General features: G+C 42.5%; 1 protein-coding gene across 1 annotated transcript in view; it reads left to right on the top strand.

Moving 5' to 3' along the window:
- The window catches only part of EBF2 (EBF transcription factor 2), a 187,243-nt gene that overhangs the window by 144,415 nt on the left and 24,975 nt on the right, over positions 1 to 17,853 (top strand). Inside the window, exons 8-10 of the mRNA XM_080796779.1 lie at positions 3,066 to 3,183; positions 4,691 to 4,821; positions 5,731 to 5,857. Of these exons, the coding sequence (XP_080652905.1) occupies positions 3,066 to 3,183; positions 4,691 to 4,821; positions 5,731 to 5,857 (376 nt within the window). The remainder of the gene's footprint in view (positions 1 to 3,065; positions 3,184 to 4,690; positions 4,822 to 5,730; positions 5,858 to 17,853) is intronic.

Genomic DNA, 17,853 nt, shown 5'->3' with positions numbered 1-17,853 from the left:
ACACACACACGCACATACATTTGGACATAATTTAAAACCTTGTAATAAATTTTGCAGACACTGAAATAATTCAGGTTAATTCCCTTGCTGTCATGAGAGGCCAGCACTAGCCAGCAAGAGATTAAAATTTATTTCCATTGTTAATAGAAAATAATGAAGTGTATCTGAACCATCAGGGTATGTCATTCGGGAAATGTTCACTTTGGAACCGAATCTCACTCCACCCAAATGGACAATGATGAAATCAGCTGGCTCGAGAAAGCCCCATATTTTGTGGCAGGAATGCATGAGGAGCACGAAAGTACAGTATGACAAGAAGCTTGTGGAATGAATTAAAATGGTCTCAGAGAGAATGCTCTCTCTCTCCCCATAATCTTCAGACAGCCTGGGGTTCCCCTCCCTGTGCCTAGCACAGCTCATTAGCAATTAAAGCCTGAAGCGCCCTCTTGTTTCTAGGCTTGCCAGAGATGGCAGCGAGGTCAATCCGTTCACACACACAATTTATAAAAGTTACCTGATTCCTATGGCTTCTCCACCTTCTCCTGTTATTTTCAGAGGGTAAGCATATGCAGAGGTGAATGCTTTCAACCCTCATATTCCCCTTAATCCCATGCCAGGAGCCTTGGCTCCTCTCTTCCTTTGACTATGATGCCATCTTGTGCTTGCCCTGACAAGGACTTGTGCCTCCAAGCACTCGTGGACAGCGACGGACGGCTACATCTTACGGTGACCACCCTACGATAGGAAATTTCTGAAAGCATTTTCCCCAGACTCTGAACATGTTGACATGGGACAATTGAAAACAGATCCAGAGCTAGATAGGGTGCATCCCCGAATTATGAGCTATTGACAATCATTTTCTGAACAACAACAGAGATTCCGTTAAGTTCCTTTTGATGTCACAGAGAGGCGGGGACACCATACCTGTAGTGTGTTCACAGGTGAGGAACTGAAGTATGGGAGAGACACACAGCTGACAGGGAACACGTTCTGTCATCTCTGAATCTCCAGGGCCTGATGTAATACCCAACATGTAGCGGGAGTTCAGTGAATGCTTTTGGGATGAATGATTGAAACCCACTTATGTCTGTGGAAAATTCCTGTATGCTACTGTCATGCCCATGGGACCAAGGTTAGGTGAAATATTTTGGGGACTCATGCTTTTAAGGATTCCCCTGAACCTCTAATATATTAAAATATATATTTTAAAAAATTAAAAGCTACCATCTAAAACTCCATTGAAGGTAAAAAATAAAAAATTCAGAAGGGTTTCCTTGGGGTGGGGGTTAGGTAGTGGGGAGGATTGACTGAAAAGGGACACAGGATAACTTTCTGGGAAGATGGAAATGTTCTGTACCCTGATGTCTGTCTTACCTGGATGTATCTGTCAAAACTGTGCAGCTAAGATTTGTGCATTTCAATGTATGTAAACTTCACCTAAAAAAAAAAAAAAAAGGATGGATTTATTATACTACCCCATTCACTTTGTTTGCTTGAAATTACTCACAGTAGAAAATTTTAAATGCCATCTAATGAATCTTACTTCACGTTAGAGATAAGGTAGAGTAGAGATTCCCCCCACCTTCATTTAATGAGGAAGGAAGGGGTGGCAGAAAAATTGTAAGTAGAATATCAGCAAATTTAATTTGGGAGTAGATAGGAAGAGTCATTTTTAAATACAGCTCCTCATTATGTACCTATTCAATGCCTTTCCTCCAGAGGGGTGTGTGTGTGTGTGTGTGTGTATGAAAATGTATGAAACAAGTTATTTTCTCCAAAAAAATTACATGCATAACAGACACACAGACTCGTGCCTAAGACAACCCATCCTCCTGGGTCAAGTAGGTAGTGGGTGCACTCAAGTCCACCCACCTCTTCTACACTTTCCCAACTGCTCTGGCCTTCCCTGACCTCTGCCTCTTGGAACTACAGCACACATATCGAACTCAACTTGATCTCCTTTTGTGTGCTCGTTTCATGTGTCAGCCATGTTTCTCCAGCCCAAAAGTGAGCTCTCTGAGGATAGGGGCCCAGCCTTGTAACTTCTGGTATCCAGCCTGTGTGTCTGCCTTTCTAGAGCCTCCCTCAGAGCTTACACTATGGAAGGGGCTCAATGAGTAATGTCGCCTGTCCTAGTGACAGGCCAAACAAGACAGAGGGGAGGCAATTAGGGGGGAACTCATCTCCATGTGACATGCGCCAGGCCCTGCACCTAGGGCTTTACATGTAATATCCTATTTTATCCTTAGTTTATTTATTGAGCCCTGGAGATAGTCATTGTTGATTACGTTTTACAGATGCAAAAAATGGAGATTAGAAAAGGTGAGGTAATTTGTCTCAGGTTACCGGGTGGCAAAACAGCAGTTGTGGTGTTTTTAGTTCTCTCTGACTCCCAGTCCATGTTCTTCCACTGCCCCACACCCATCTCTTCCCTTTCCTCTGCCTAGATCACTAAATGTCCTACATTTTTAACACCGAATTCCAGCAAATTCATCTCCTCACCAGAAATCGGAGCTTCTCTGCCACTGCTCTCTAGTGGGTGGGGACAACCCACAAACGGCTTCTCAGACCCATCTCTGTGCCCAGCATTACTTCAGCAGGCATTAGAAGTGCGAGAACCCATTCCCAAGCTGGGAGACATGTCCTCCCAGCTGGTGTTGAGGTCTTCCCTTCCCGAGTGCACACAGTTGGCTCCTTGGCAGGACCACAGCTCCAGGGTCAGCTGGGAATGGATTGTCCAGGTCCTGTAAGAGAGAATGAGGTTTTTAGAACCAGCAGGCAGATGGCCAGTTGCCCCACTCCATCACCGGGGCATGCTTTGAACGCAAATAAGTAATAGCGTCCGGGTGAAGGGTGGCCTCTTTTTCCAGGAAGTTCGGCCATAATCACGGGGGTGGGGGGGATGACCTGTTGAGATGCCGAGGGCATGGCCCTGGCCCAAGATTCTGTTCCATCTCTTATTAGCTATAGAGAAGTCTGGCAAGACAGTAGACTATGACTTTTCCTACTTTATGTACAGCTAACTCCCCCCCACCCCCCGCCAATTTTTTACTTTAAATATGCAGGTGGTGTTGTCAACAACGGTGAACGTGGATGGACACGTGCTGGCTGTTTCCGACAACATGTTTGTTCATAACAACTCCAAGCATGGCCGGCGAGCAAGAAGGCTGGACCCATCAGAAGGTAAGGCTGCCTGTCATCCGGGCTGTGAATGGGCCAACAAATCAAGGTCTCTGCCATTGTCTTGGTTTGAATTTTAAATTTCTCTCTGGGCGGGCATGGAGAAAGTACACAAGATCATGTAGGTTTTAAGTGAAGTTATAAACACTGACTCCTGCCTGTTCTGTTGCAACCCTGCATGCCTCCCAGCCGGCACTCTGGCCTCCGTGCATCCCTGCCTCTGCCATCCAGTCCTATGTTTTTCTTTTTGCTAGACGGGCATTGAGGCAAAGCTAGGCCTATGACATCTTAGTTAAACAGGAACATTACAGTGCAGACGTGTATGAATAAGTGTCAGATGTGCCCTTAAACAGATTGTGGCCAGAACAAAACAATGTGCAGAATGAAATTGACACTAATTGATTTTTGTTTGCTTGGACAAGAAGAAATCATGATCTGCTCTGGGTACTTTTCCATGTGCATTAAAGTCGTCAGAAATACTGGTAACTGTTCAACTTCAAGTTGTCCAAAAAATTAAAGCATATCAAGGAAGATAACTGACAAATACCTGAGTAAATTCCATCTTTTACACTCCCCAACTCACTGGCGTAGTAAGGCTTTATAATATAGGGTGAATGGCTAACCTAGGCTACTATTTTAGTGTGATGTTTTGCTGTATACTGCCCACCAGCTCCCAGCTCGGCTTGGCCCTTAAAATGTGTCTTGTATCAATTTAAATAGGAATTAATGAACTGAAAGAAAATGATTGAATCAGTAAAGAATTTGGAGTGGTGTTAATTCTCCCACAGTGGGCACTGAAAGGGGAGAAGAAAATCCCAGGGTTCAGAACTAGGAACCCATCCAGTTTCTTTTGACTGATTGGATGTGATTGACTGGCTGTTCAAAGGGGGCTCATGTTTTTGGAGTCCTGCCAAAGTTCTCCTCCACCTTTGACCCTGTCAACTTTGGAAATGGAGTGATGGATTGACTTTAGTTATGGCCTGAAAACCATATTGGGTTCCTGTTGGGATGCAAAGTCCAGAGGCCTTGAACATATGGAAGAAGGAGGGGGGTGAAATCCGTCCTACAAAGTTAGGAAAGTGATTAGAAATTGTCTCTTGATAGAGTTGAAAAAAACCCCAACTATGATAGATTTTACTTTCTCCTTCTCTCTAGCACATTAGCAGGCCTTGTAAATCTTAACATCTTGGGGCAGAGGAGGTGGGGAGAGAAAAGGGATTTACACATTTCCAGTGTAATCAACTTATAAAAATATGGGGGAAAACAACACGGTTTTAAAAACACTCCTTGCACAATTAGTTAAGTGTTCCACGTTTTCATACATAGTGGTCAACTCATTAGGCTTTAATGACCTGGTGAAAACCAACAACCAATTAGGGAATGATGGCAAGTCAGCAAAGCTCGACTTGAACCTGGAATAACCAACAGCTTTCAAGAGCAGCCAATCCCCAAAACTTCAGATTTCAACCATCAAAGGATAGCCTTGACTTTTTCTTTTCTATCTTCTTAGCTACCCCCTGCATCAAAGCCATTAGCCCAAGTGAAGGCTGGACCACAGGAGGAGCCATGGTCATCATCATTGGAGACAACTTCTTTGATGGCCTCCAAGTGGTGTTTGGGACCATGCTTGTATGGAGTGAGGTAGGCAAAGGCTACTTGCTTCCCTGATTTTCTTTGGCCCAAAGATGGTTTTGATTTGGGGAAATGTAATTCCTGGAGCATCAGTGACATGAATGCACATTACTGAGTACCTACTATGAGCAAGGTACCAAGAATTAAGACACGTAAACTACACTTTATTGTAGGCATGGATCCCTTAAAAAGATAAATATTTATTGCACCATTGTTTATAATTGTGAAAAATTAGAAACAGCCTAAATATTGAATAATAGGAGAATGGTCCAATTCCACCATTAAAAATTTGGTTTTGAAAAAGTTCTAATGGCGCAGGAGAATATATTTATGCTATCGTGCTAAGTGAAAAAAAAAATCAGGACAATGGTGTCTACAGATATAAAATCTAATTATATAACAGCCATCCACAGAAAAGTCTTGGAAACACACAATAATTAACAATGGCCATCTCTGGGTTACACAAGGCTAATATTTTTCTTCATATTTTCCTATAATTTCCTAATTTTGTAAGGTGCATATGTTCTAGTTTCATAATGAGAAACCCAACAAGACATTACAAAAAGAAAAGTAACAGTGCTAGGTTGAATGTGGGAATTGCCAAGTCACTAACATGAGAGAGTAGCAGTGTAGGAAACAGGGAGGGAGTGAATATAGGGATGGGCCCTGGAGGTGGGGGGAGTCTTGAGCTGGGCTGTTGGGAAGGCAAGGATCTAGACAGGTTAAGTTGCGAGGAAATTCCAGGGTGGGAGGGAGTAATGTGAGATAGAGGGACAGGGCCTTTGGCGTCATGAGTACAGCCAGTTTGTCCCCCGGGGGAAGGGGGGGGGATTGTCGTTAGAGATGCTCCTGTCCTCTGTAGCCTCGGTGATAACTTGTATAAGAGGTGTTTTATTTCTCTGCCTGTTCATTCCTCAGCTAATAACTCCTCATGCCATCAGAGTGCAGACCCCTCCTCGGCACATCCCTGGAGTAGTGGAAGTGACATTATCTTATAAATCCAAACAGTTCTGCAAAGGAGCTCCAGGGAGGTTCATTTACACAGGTGGGTGAGAAAATGATCCAAGGGAGACAGGCTCCTGGTTCACCTTTGCTCTACTTCCCACTGTCTCTGCTTTATAATGATTTTACCTTTCTAGGTCTTTTTACTAGTGTGGGAAGAATGGACTGAATGATAGGCATTGAATGGGAGAAGTGTAGACTCGGTTTTAAATTTTATTTTATGCAATCAATTTCTGAATAGTCTGGGAGAAGATCATGGGAGCTCATTTCATGAGTGCATCTTTATAAATTTGGCTCGGCTAGAACCATGCTAGAACAGACTTTTATCTAAGCGATCAGATAAAAAAATTAGACCAAGTTGCCAGCTATTACTGAATTTTCTTGAAAAGGATCCGTAAAAATTGCCTAGTGGTGCTGCAGAGTGATTCAAATTGCTTTAAAATTTTATGAAAGTAGGAATTATCTATGATTTCAATTTTTGTTGAAATTTGTTGATTATTTGTTTAAAATTTGTTGAATATCTACTTTTTCTAGGTGGAAGGTTTAATGACTTGTGAGACACGGTCCCTATTTGGAAATGTAGAAATTTTTAGAGGAGGCAATGGTATATTGCACAGAACAGCTGGGGAATTAGAATATTCAAAATGTTTCGTGTTTCCAATGAATGAAATATGAGTTACAGAAAGACAGAGTTTAGTGTGGACTAGGGTAGACAGAAGGGTTTTCAAAGAGGAGATGGAAATCAAAAATTATTTCTAAGGGTGGGGAGGATTCGAATAGTTGGAGAAGAAGGAAGAATGTCCCAACTATGGGAAATCTCATGTGCTAGAGCACAGTGGGTAAGGTGAGCATGTGTCTGAAGGAGAGAGGGCTGGTTTACAGCTGTGGCAATGTACTTGGGTAGAACTTAGACCACAACTCAGCCCACATGAGCGAGGAATGGGAGGGAAGGAAAACATAAAACAGCCTAAAAGCCCTGTAGGGTACCTAAATGGTCAAATTCAGAGATGGTACATCAAATAGTGGTGCTCAGGTGTTGGGGGGGAGGAGAATGGGAGTGATTTTTAATGGGAACAGTTTCAGTTTTGTGAGATGAGAAGTTCTGGAGATTGGTTGCACAGTGTGAAGGTACTAACTAAACTATACACTTAGAAATGGCTTTGGATGGTAAATATTGTCATGTGTGTTTTGCCACAGTTTTAAAAAATGGAAAAAAAATAAAAACACCACAAAGCCTAGTATGGGAATGAGACTTGATTCGTAAGATTCCACGCATTGGAGAGTAACTCAAAAGGGTTCTCGTAACAAATACAAATGCTATTGATATAAAGATTGAGTTAGTCAGGAGAATGAGTGAAGACAGGAGGATCAACTAGGACATTGTTATTTGAAGGAGAAAATGAGGGCTATGGACAAAGAAATATATAAACTTAGAAAATGTATCAGGGACATTATGAAATTCTAATAATATTTCATAGTGTCTTCTCTCGTTTGGCTCCAGCCTCCCCTTCTTGTTTATGTGTAAATGCCTGGTTAGATATCACTGAGGGTAGATGGAGGAGGGTAATTTTCAGGTATATTTATTTAAAATTTCATCTTTGAACTTTCTCTCTTGAGATAGATACATCCTGGTTGGGTTATAGTGTGTGTGTTTCTATGGAAGATGCCATTGTAATCACAGTAAAATATTTACTACTCTAGCCCCCAAAGGGAAATAGTTTATTCACTCATTTAAATGAGTATTTATGACATTCCTAGTACCATGGGCTGGCACAACTTTAGGCTCTGAGGTATAGAAATGGGCAAGATAAAATCCCTCGTCTTGATAAAACTTATTTTCTAGAGGGGAAGACAGACAACACAGAAAATAGATGATATAATTTCAACAGTAATAAGTAAGGGATAGAGAATGAGGGAGGGCTTTGGGTTCAGTGGTCAGGGAGGGTCTCTGAGGAAGGGACACTGAATGGAGACCCATATTACAGGCGTGGAAATCTGTCCCCCTGCCTCCATATCTTTCTGACCTTTTCTCCTCTGCATTCACGTTGTCTTCCTTCTGTGCCTGCAACTCTCCAGGGTTGTGTTTCTCTTTGGTTCACCAGTGTTCTCTAGAATAGACTGACTGTCAGTGAATTGGGGCTGAGTGTCCCAGGCAGAGAACTGATTATAGCCTGAGAGGTGGGAATAAGCCCAGCATCATCAGGAAAGAGCATGAATACCTCTGGCCAGAGTGGTGCTGGTGGGGAGGAGATCAGTGGGAGATGAGGTAGGAAAGGCAGGTAGGGCAAGGGGTTTGGATGGGAAGACACTGAGGATGTTGAATAAGGGATCAATCCGCATCCAGACAAGATTTGAAGCCACAGGGCTGGAGGAGATGACCTCAGAAGAGAGTGGCACTACAGGAAAGAAGTCTCAAGATGGCACCTCAGGAGCACCAGGATATAGGGCTCAGGGTGACAGGAGGAGCCAATGAAGGTGACTGAGAAGAAGTGGCTGGTGGGGTAGGAGGAAAGCAGGAGTGTGGGCTGTCCCTGAGGTTAGGTGAGGAATGGGTCTCACTTTGGGATAACTTCCACTTCTAGGGCTCTGGCTTCTCTGTTTTATCTACCCACTGTATATGGATGACCATCTGGCCTGTGAGGAGACAGGTAGGACAAACCAGGTTGCAACCAATCCTCAACTCTCTTCTAAAGTAATGAAAGATACTCAGTGAGGCTGTGGACGTGTGGAGCCTGGTGGTGTGTGCACGTGCACGCACATGTGTGTATACATGTGAAAACTCTCTCTGAAGCAGAGGTCCTCACCCTTGGCTGCATTTTAAATCACCAACACCTGGGCCCCAGACCAAGCAGCTCTGAATCTCTGAGGGCAGGACCCACATATCAGTGTACTTGATCTATTCATTGAACAAACATCAGTTCTAAATTATGCTCAAGGCACAAAATCAGTAAGTTCAGTATTCCTCTAGCAGCTTACAGTTCTAGAAGGGGAGATACACACCTGGAGATTATGATAATTGGATTAAGTCCTGTAAGAGTTATAAATGCAAGAAGGACTGAGCAAGGAGTGGCTGACTTTAGGGACTCAGTGAAGGCTTTCTGGAGGAGGTGACAAAAGAGTGACATTTCTAAAGCAAAGTGTGAATTTGCCAGACAGAACAGAGGAGGCCATGATCCACAGTTTGTAGAAACAAAGTGTCTGCTAAAAGGGGAGCCCACATAACCATGAAAATAATAGATATTATGCTACTTGTAAATTCAAAGAAATATAGAGATGGTGAGACATTGGAGATCACCTGATCAAACTCCCTCTTTTGCAGATGGGAGAACTAAGACCCAGGCAGAAGCAACTTGTTCACAATTGTCCAGTGAAGTCAAGGTGGAATTAGAACAAGGACTCAGGTCTTTGGCCATCCTGCCTGGCATCTTTTATTTAGCAACTGTTGTTAGCAAATAGCTCTGTTTTCCTGATGTGCTGAAATTTTATTGACTTATTCATGAAGCAAATGTCAGCTGAGTCCACTCACCATGCTCAGCTCTGTGTTGTGTGCTGGAAACACTGTAGATGAGTCAGACCAGCAGGATCCTTTCTTCATTTTGGTATAGTGATATGAAGATGAACTACTTCGGCTCTAGGTTTGGGCTTCTTGGATGCCTCTAGTTCTTAAATCTCGTGTAAGTGACTTAACTTCTTAGTTTCCCCATCTATAAAATGGGCCATCTATCTCACAGAACTGTGGTGAGACTAAATAATATTGTGCATACCAACAGTGGTGTTTGGCTCTCCAGGGAAAAGTGGTGGGGAGGGATTGGGAGGATTGGTGGTATTTGCTGATTTCCATGGTGCAAATACTCTGACTATGGCTGATTTCAAGCTACCAGTAGGACATGAGCTGGCTCACAAAATTTCTTAACTATTAACATCCTGCTGTCACAAGCTGGCAGAAGGCAGGTCTAGAGCACCTCTTCATGTAAGTACTTGGGATAGACAATGACTGTATCTTACTATTCAAGAGTATTTATTATTAATAATATTCTTGTGATTACTATCAGGATAACCAGCATGGAAACTTCTACTATTAGGGTTATTACCATGGAAACTTGAACAAGTAATTACAAATGTGATGAGTACTAAAATGCAGTTGTACAAGATGCTGGGAATATACACTTGGGAAATCGAACCTTCTTAAACTAAGGTAATGGGGAAGGCTAAGAATAGTGCAAACAAAAGAGACAGAATCTGCAAAGGCCCTTGGATATATATGATGGCTATTATGAATAGGGCAGAAAAAACTAGTTAAAGAACAGTTGGTCTCAAGCTGGAAGGGAGGGTCGGGACCTGCTTGTTTGGCTCTACCCTAAGAGCCATGGGGGGCTATTGGAATATTTTAAAGCTGGGGAGTGCAATGATCAGATTTGCCTTTTAAAAGATCATTCTGGTTTAATTGTAGAGAATGGCCTTGGAAGCCAGGGTGGATTCAAGGAGGTCAGTCAGAGGCCAGTACGGTGTCCTCAGCCAGAAATGATGGCATCTTGGACTAGAATACTGGTAGTGGGGACAGGCAGAAGGGGATGGAATCTAGGAGGTCGCATTGGCAGCACTTGATGATTGATTGGATGGGGTGAAGTTTGGGGGAGGAAGGGGAGGAGATGCCTCTCAGGTTTCAGGTTTGAAAAATTGGGTGGGTATAGTGTAGAAAGTGATTTTTAAAAAGGTATAAATTGCTAAGGGAGTTCAGAGGAAGGACAAAATACTTCCAGCTGGTGGAGAGGTGGGAAGATTTAATATTGTAAAGATGTCAATTAATGCATAAATTTAACACAATGCCAATCAAAGTACCAACAAAATGTTTGGGGAAAATTTACAAGAGTTCACCTGGAAAAATAAAGGTGTTAAAATAGGACCCCTCATTCTGAAAAATGAGAAGGCCATGCCCTACCAGACTTAAAACTATTTTGAGTAATTAGAAGAATATGGGGCTTTAGAGGTACATGTAGAAATGTTATGCAATGGAAGAGAACATTTAAAAATAAACAGGTCTCATACACATTAATGGTATAAATACCTAAACATGTGTATAGGTGAGAAGCCATCCCAGTCAACGTGGAAAAGATGGAATGTTTAACAAATGGTATTAGATCAACTAGTTAAGTATCCAAAAAAAAAAAAGTTAGATAGCAATTTTATATTATAAACTAAAACATTTGAATTAAGTCTTTTAATTAAAAATGTACACATTTGCAAACTATTGTTATTACAATCTGGAGCCTTGCTAATCTTGACCCCAAGGAAACCATCAAGCATAAATCTACGATTATGTAAAAAGAAAAATTTCGCATGTTGAGGTGATGGTCATTAAATCAAAAGGGAAAGGACAAACGGAACATCTTCAATACGTGTGACATATTGTCTTACGCATAAAGAGATTCACTCATTTGTTCAGCAAAAACTTATTTTATGCCTATATTTGTCAACAACTAAGTTGTGCATTGTGGATAAAGAGGTGAATGTTAGATATCTCACAAATTAAGAAGAAAAAAAGATATGTAAATTAAAAGCTAGCAAGGAATACCAGGAGTTAATTCAGTAAGGAATTTAACAGTAAACATTTTTTAAAATCCCAATCACATTAATAAACAAATATATGCAAATTAAGACAACTACAGGATGACATTTTCCCCCCATTAAGTTGGCAAAGATTTTCTTTTTTAACAAATGACAATCTCCAAATTGGCAAAATAGTAGAAAGTGGGGACTTTCTAACATATTCCTGTAGGAGGGTGGAAAGCTCTAGGAGAGTATCTCAATGGTACTAGCTTTAAAAATGATTCTTGTTTATATCAATGTAATAAAATTAAAATTACCATTCAGAAAAATGTATATACTCTTTGACCCAACAATTCTACTTTTTTGGAACGTATACTTAGGAAATAACTGAGTTTGCCTGAAGGCTGTTCATTGGAGCAGTGTTTGTGGTAGTGAAGAATTGAAAATATCCTTAGTGTCCATGAGGGGACTCGTTAAATAAACAGTGGACAATCCTTATACTGAAACACTTTTTGGACATTAAAAGTAGTGCTGTGAATGGATATTTAGTTGCATGAAAGATGTCTGTGATAGAGGTTTTTAAAAAACTATATGCACAGTATTGTCCAATTCGTATATATATGAAAAAAGAATAGTGTAAAAAACCCAAGTAAGATATAGAAGCCTGCATATGAAGGCATTACCAATGGTGGCTTCTAGATGTTGGTAGTATTATTAATGGTTTAAATTTTGCTTACTTATATGTATTATTTCCTGAAAAAATTAATTAATAATGAAAGAAAATGTGGTGTAAAAAATTAGTGTCCCACATACTGAAATACTGAAACAGCATACATTGGTAAACTTGATTCTTTAGGTACAGAGAGAGTATTTCCAGCCAAGGAAGCAGTGAAGCTTCTTCCTGAAGACTGCTTTGGAGAAGGAAGGATCATGGGAGGCAGTTAAGGGTGAGGAGGGTGGGGATAAGTTATACATTCTTTCACAAGCAGAGAAGAAAATAAAAACAAACACTGTCCACAATGGCTTGGCAGGCTGGTCACTCCCTCTAGAAACTTCCACCTGAGGCTACTGAGCCAAATACAACTCAAGTTGGTAGAGACACCTGGCTAATATTACTCAGGGAGGGGCCCAGGCACTAGAGGAAATGGATTGGTGATCTCTAGTCTGGCCCACTCAAGGAGAAGCAACCAGCATGGAAAGCCACTTTACAACCCATTGGGAATCTTAGTCCAATAGCTAGAAAGGCAGTGGCTTCCCTAGGTGACTGGAGGTGGGGCTTTTCTTAGAGCTGAGGCCTACCTTTCGTGAGCCTGGAGAATCTCGGCCTTCTCTTTTGTGGGGGGTGGGGTGAGGGTGATGGGCAGAGAGCTTATGGGGGTCCAGCCTGCCTGAGCCACACATTCTGAGCCTCGTAATGTGCTCAACTGTAGGATAGTGTATCAGTAACCACCATAGGCCTGGACAAAATACTCTGCTCCAGAGTATGGTCAGGTGGAAAATATCATCTTGATTCCAGAGGAAAAGAAAACCTTGAGAAGTCTTGAAAGCTTTAGTGAGCACAGAGTGAGCACCAGCGGGAGGGTGGCATCTGAGAGGAGGATTCACCAGACTCAGCCAGAAAACCTGCTTTCAGATGACAGCAGGGCCATCAGTGACTTGTTTGTCCTTTTGACAAGTCACCTAACCTTGCTGAGCCTCATTTTCTTCATCTGTAAAGCTCTGGTACTAATTATACTATTACCCATAGGTGTTTCCCCAGTTTGGCCGAGTATGAGAATCATGCTTGGCTCCATTCCAGACATACCAAATCATATTCTTTTGGGAGGGTCTAAGAATCTGTATTTTAAACAAAGAAAGGAGTTTGAGAAACCTGAGTCCTGCTCATCGGGCCATTGTGGAGATGTTCTGGCTGGTAAAGCACTCTGCATGTGGGGCAGTTCCTAAGAGACTGAGTCATCACATGGTGAGCACAGTATTTCTTCTTAAGTGGAACTTTCTAGAAGGAGATTCAAAAAGCAAGAGGTGGGAAAGGAGGCTCCAAGGTCCAACCATTGATTGTTCCTGTATCCAAGGATACACCACCACAATAAACCCAAGCTTATTAAATGTAACTTACCTGTATAATTAGCCAAAACGCAGTAATCAGTCCCCATGGCTGTTGCTGCCAAGTACAGCATAAACAACATCAGGGCTCTGAAAAACAACACATTTTCTTCACACATGTGACTTTGCAGGTCTGTTTTCCTCCAACCATGGTTTGCTAAAGTGCAGCTTGCTGCTTCAGCACTGAGAGATCCACGTGAGAATATAGCACCTTGGGAAAGGTCTGCTTAGAGACCTAGAGGTGGTAGGTATGCCAGCCTGGGCGCCAAGGAGAGAGGGTCCTCTACTTTCCTCGAACACTTCTCCACAGAGAACCGGCAGGGCAGAAAAATAATCCTGGTGGGGCACCCAGTGGGTTCATGGTTTTGGCTGTGCAGGCTTTCTTGGCTATTTTGAGGATGCAGGAAGAGAATGTCTGGAGCATGCATTTGGGGTGGAATGGCCATTGTATATAATGATAAAATCTGCACACTGCACCCCCCCGACCCCGAGACCAGAGTAAAGCCAGGATGTATGTGGCCATGGCAGGTCACTGAGCGTGCGGGGGTAGATGAGCACAGCTTTTCAGTATTATTCCTATGGCTCTTTGCAGAATCTGGTCTAAACATTTGATTGTTGGTTAAGAACTCTCCTGTAAGTTCTGTCATCAGGTGGAACTAGTAAGAAAAAAAAAATGATGATAGTAATTCAGTAGTCCCACCTGTCATTGTTTGAGGAGCTAGGGCCAGGCCCTGTCTCATGAGCTCATGTCATCACTGCCTTTTCTCACTGCGATGGTTCTTTTAGTATCTCAACTTTAGAGATAGGAATTCTGTGGCCTGAGGTCAGCAAGTTAGGTGCAATCCTAGTGGTCTACTTCCAAAGCTGCTCTCTCCACCCCTGATCTGTGCTACTTAGCAATCCCGTGTAGCTTCATAGGAGAAATTAAACAAGGCCTGTCTGTTTGACTTCACCCAGTAGTTTTACCTGCAAATGCCAATGGCCTTGGCTCTCTGGTTGTTCTTCTGAGGAAATGCACAGGAAACAGGCCTGGCCAGTGATCCTGGAGGGGGTTCAGAGGATGCCTGGCCTGGTGCTCCACATTGCAAAGGGGGATGTTTCTATTATGTGATAGGCTGGGAACTTCTGAAGTGCCTCAAGTTCCCTGGAAGTCATAGAAACTCTCCTGTCCATGAGTAACGGAACCTGCGGAAGGCAAAGGAGTACCAGCTCCACTCTGTTAGTAACAGAGAACTCAGCCCCAGGGTGGAAGACCATGACCAAGACTAGAGGCCTTGGTTTGAGCCCAAACATTCCTGCAAGTCACTTAACCATTCTGCACGTCGGTTTTCTGAGTAAACAAACAGGGAGGTATTTCTCTTACAGGGAAAATGAAATGATAGATACGCAAGTGCATTATGGACAGAAATTAAAAAATACAAGTCTAGTTCACTACTGTCAGCGTTTGGCAGAGGCATACAGTTCCTGGGATGAGTTCTAGGTGGCTTTGCCCTCATCACTGTTGGATGGAGTGTGGATGTTTTTGCATGCCTCCCCTTCTGTAAGAGGCTTCTCGAAAGACCTACCACACTGTGCCCTTAATATCTGGATCTAGTTAGAAATGAGGATTTTGTCGGTGATGAAGAATGCCAGGGCAGCCTGAGAACATGGATCTGTAGGTGAAGTGAAGGGAGAGCAGGTTTTCAGTGGAGGGTGACAGGAACAAGAGATGCTGACTTGGCCAGGTGAGCCCAGGTGCGCACGGAAGAGCTGCTTGTCAAGGTGTGTGGTGGACCTTAGAAGCTGGCTAATGAGAACTAGTGGAGACACTGAGAAACCAAGGAATCCATGTCAACTAACTCCTCCCCCAGAGGACTTCTTATCTTTTACTCTAGCACAAGCGAATGCATTTGATTACACACCCCTGTTTATTATTTGGGAGAAAGGGTTCATAAGAAAATGACCAGGAACAGGCAGCTATTTGGAGGAGAAATGGGAGGCCTAGATTTTTCCACAAACCACTGGAACATACCCTGAACAGTCTTATTCCCGAGGCTCGGTGTGGGGTGTGGGGTCTTCTTTGTATAAAGCTGCTGTGCACAGATGTGCATGCAGGACTGCAAATGTTAATAGCTCAGCCACTTCACATTCCTTTCTTTTTTTCTTATAGCATTACCCTGATTGAAAAAAAATCCCATTTAAGAAATGAATCTGATTTTGAGTTAAAAATACCCCATTCAAACATCAAAAACTGGCCTGAGTACAATTGTTCCCCATTCACACTGGAAACAGGTTGACTCAACAGCCCTCCTGGTAGCCTGTAGTTTTACTGAGGTCGCTTCTACCCTCACCTCTTGTGAAATCCAGATCCATCCTCCGGCTGAGTCTGAAGAATGATGTCTCCGTTGGAAGCCCCAGTATAGGGGGCTGGTGTTTCACCGGAGACATCCCAGCCCCTTAATGGCCTGGTGCTCTCGGCTATAATATTCTAAATACACATTACAGAGAGCATGAGCATATTCATAACTGCTCCATTGTGGCATTTAGATTTACCCTTGAAATTTATCTTTAATTTTTACAGTTGTCTCCTTAACCATGTATATTACTCCCTTCTTCAAACAATCCGTCTTCCTGCTGCAGTTTTTCTTGAAACCAAAGCGTAATTAAATATTAAATTAATATTTCATTTTAAATTAAATATCAAAAGCTTCAGTCTAATCTTTCACTTGTGCACTGCTGGTTCTCACCTCGTGTTCTTGTTCCTGTATCCACAAAGGCAGGTGCCGCCTCTTAATAATGTGTTCCTATATTATCTTTGTCCTTTTTTTTTTAATTGGTGACACTGAACTTTTGCTGCATTGAAATAAATGGAGGTAGGGAAAGATTTCAATGTAGCAAAGGTTAACAACAACATAATTCAACAGCCTATGGTTTCAACCCCACCCATCTCCACTTCTCGAAGAAGTTCACTATGCCAAGTAGGTAATTGTCTTAGAATCATATCATGCAAGAGCTCACAAGGGATCTTAGAGGCCATTTAGCCCAACTGTTTGTCTCTGCAGAGAGATAAACCAAAGTCCACCGGGCCTTGAAGGTGATGAATGGTCAGTCAGGGGTGGGATGTAAAGCAGATCCCAGGCCAGACCAGTTTTATCTCCTTTGACTATCAGATGCTGTGAAAAAATATAACTTGAGAGCATTAAAATGCTAATTGAACATAGGCTCTGCATGTTGGACCCATGAGCAGTAGGGAAGAAGGTAGACAATCGGACAATGAAATTGGGAGGAAGTGATGGGAGAGACAGAGGAACTTAATCAAAGCACAAAGAAGGCAGATCTCACAGGAATCAATGTGGAGACTCAAGGCTCTTTGAAGACACGGATCCTGGGGGGAGAGCAGAATAGAGAAGTCCCAGAAGTAACATGAAGGCAAGAGCTGGAGTCTGTATATCTGAATTCTTCCCAATGCTAGATTGCTCTACACCTTCCTGGCCCACCACCAGAGTAACTGTCTTTGACCAGAGCCACACAGAGAGGCATTCCTGATGCATGGTTTCTCCTTTGCTTGTTTATCAAAGTCCTTCTTCTGATCTGGTGTTTGTCTGGCAGTCACATTATATAGATTTTAGGTTTCTTAGGCAGGATCGTTTTCCATTGTTTTCTTTATTATTGGAGAAGGATAAGACTTCAAGTTAGGACTGGAGAGAGCCTCTGGTTCTGTGGGCTAGACCCACATGGTCCTCAGGGGACCATGGGCTTTGTGCATACCTGATGAGAGTGAAGATCCTTTGCTGCAGATGAATGCCCATATGTGCAAACATACAACTAGGCTCCAACTTCTGGAATTTTCTTGGCCTCTTGATGGCCGTCCATATACTCCATGATGATCTTAGGCCCCAACTAGAGACTTACTCGTGAGGAAAGCTGAAACCCAGGCCAAAATCCCAGAGCAACCACCCAACTGATCACTCAGATGTTCCCTCACTCCATCACCTTATTTGTTTCATCTCAAATTTTTGCAAAGGAATTTGTTCAGCCTTTGATGCTGCCATTTTTGTGATGAGTACTCCTATTGGTCAGGGCATAAATGACCTCCTGCCTGCAATGTCAATGCTGTCTTTGTTCCGGGTTGACCAGAACTCTAACAAAGAGTCCCCTTTCCTTATTAGCCCGTGTCCCCTATATTTTTGGGAAACAGAAGTAGAGGTGTTAGCTAGAGTAAGCATTATCTGGTCTCTGTGCCTCCTCTTAAGGAAAAAAAAAATCATATAGAATTTATACATCTCACCAGCTTCTTGGGAAAATTAATATTGAACACCAGCCAGTTTTTTTTTTAATGAGTAGTTCCCAGTAGATATTTTTAGTTAAATACTATTTACTTATAAAATAAAACCTTTACACATTACTTAA

This window comes from Martes martes (genome assembly GCF_963455335.1).
Source record: "Martes martes genome assembly, chromosome: 2".
Taxonomy (NCBI): domain Eukaryota; kingdom Metazoa; phylum Chordata; class Mammalia; order Carnivora; family Mustelidae; genus Martes; species Martes martes.
Note: the sequence above shows the minus strand (reverse complement) of the source record. Positions and strands in the feature narration are given on the sequence as shown.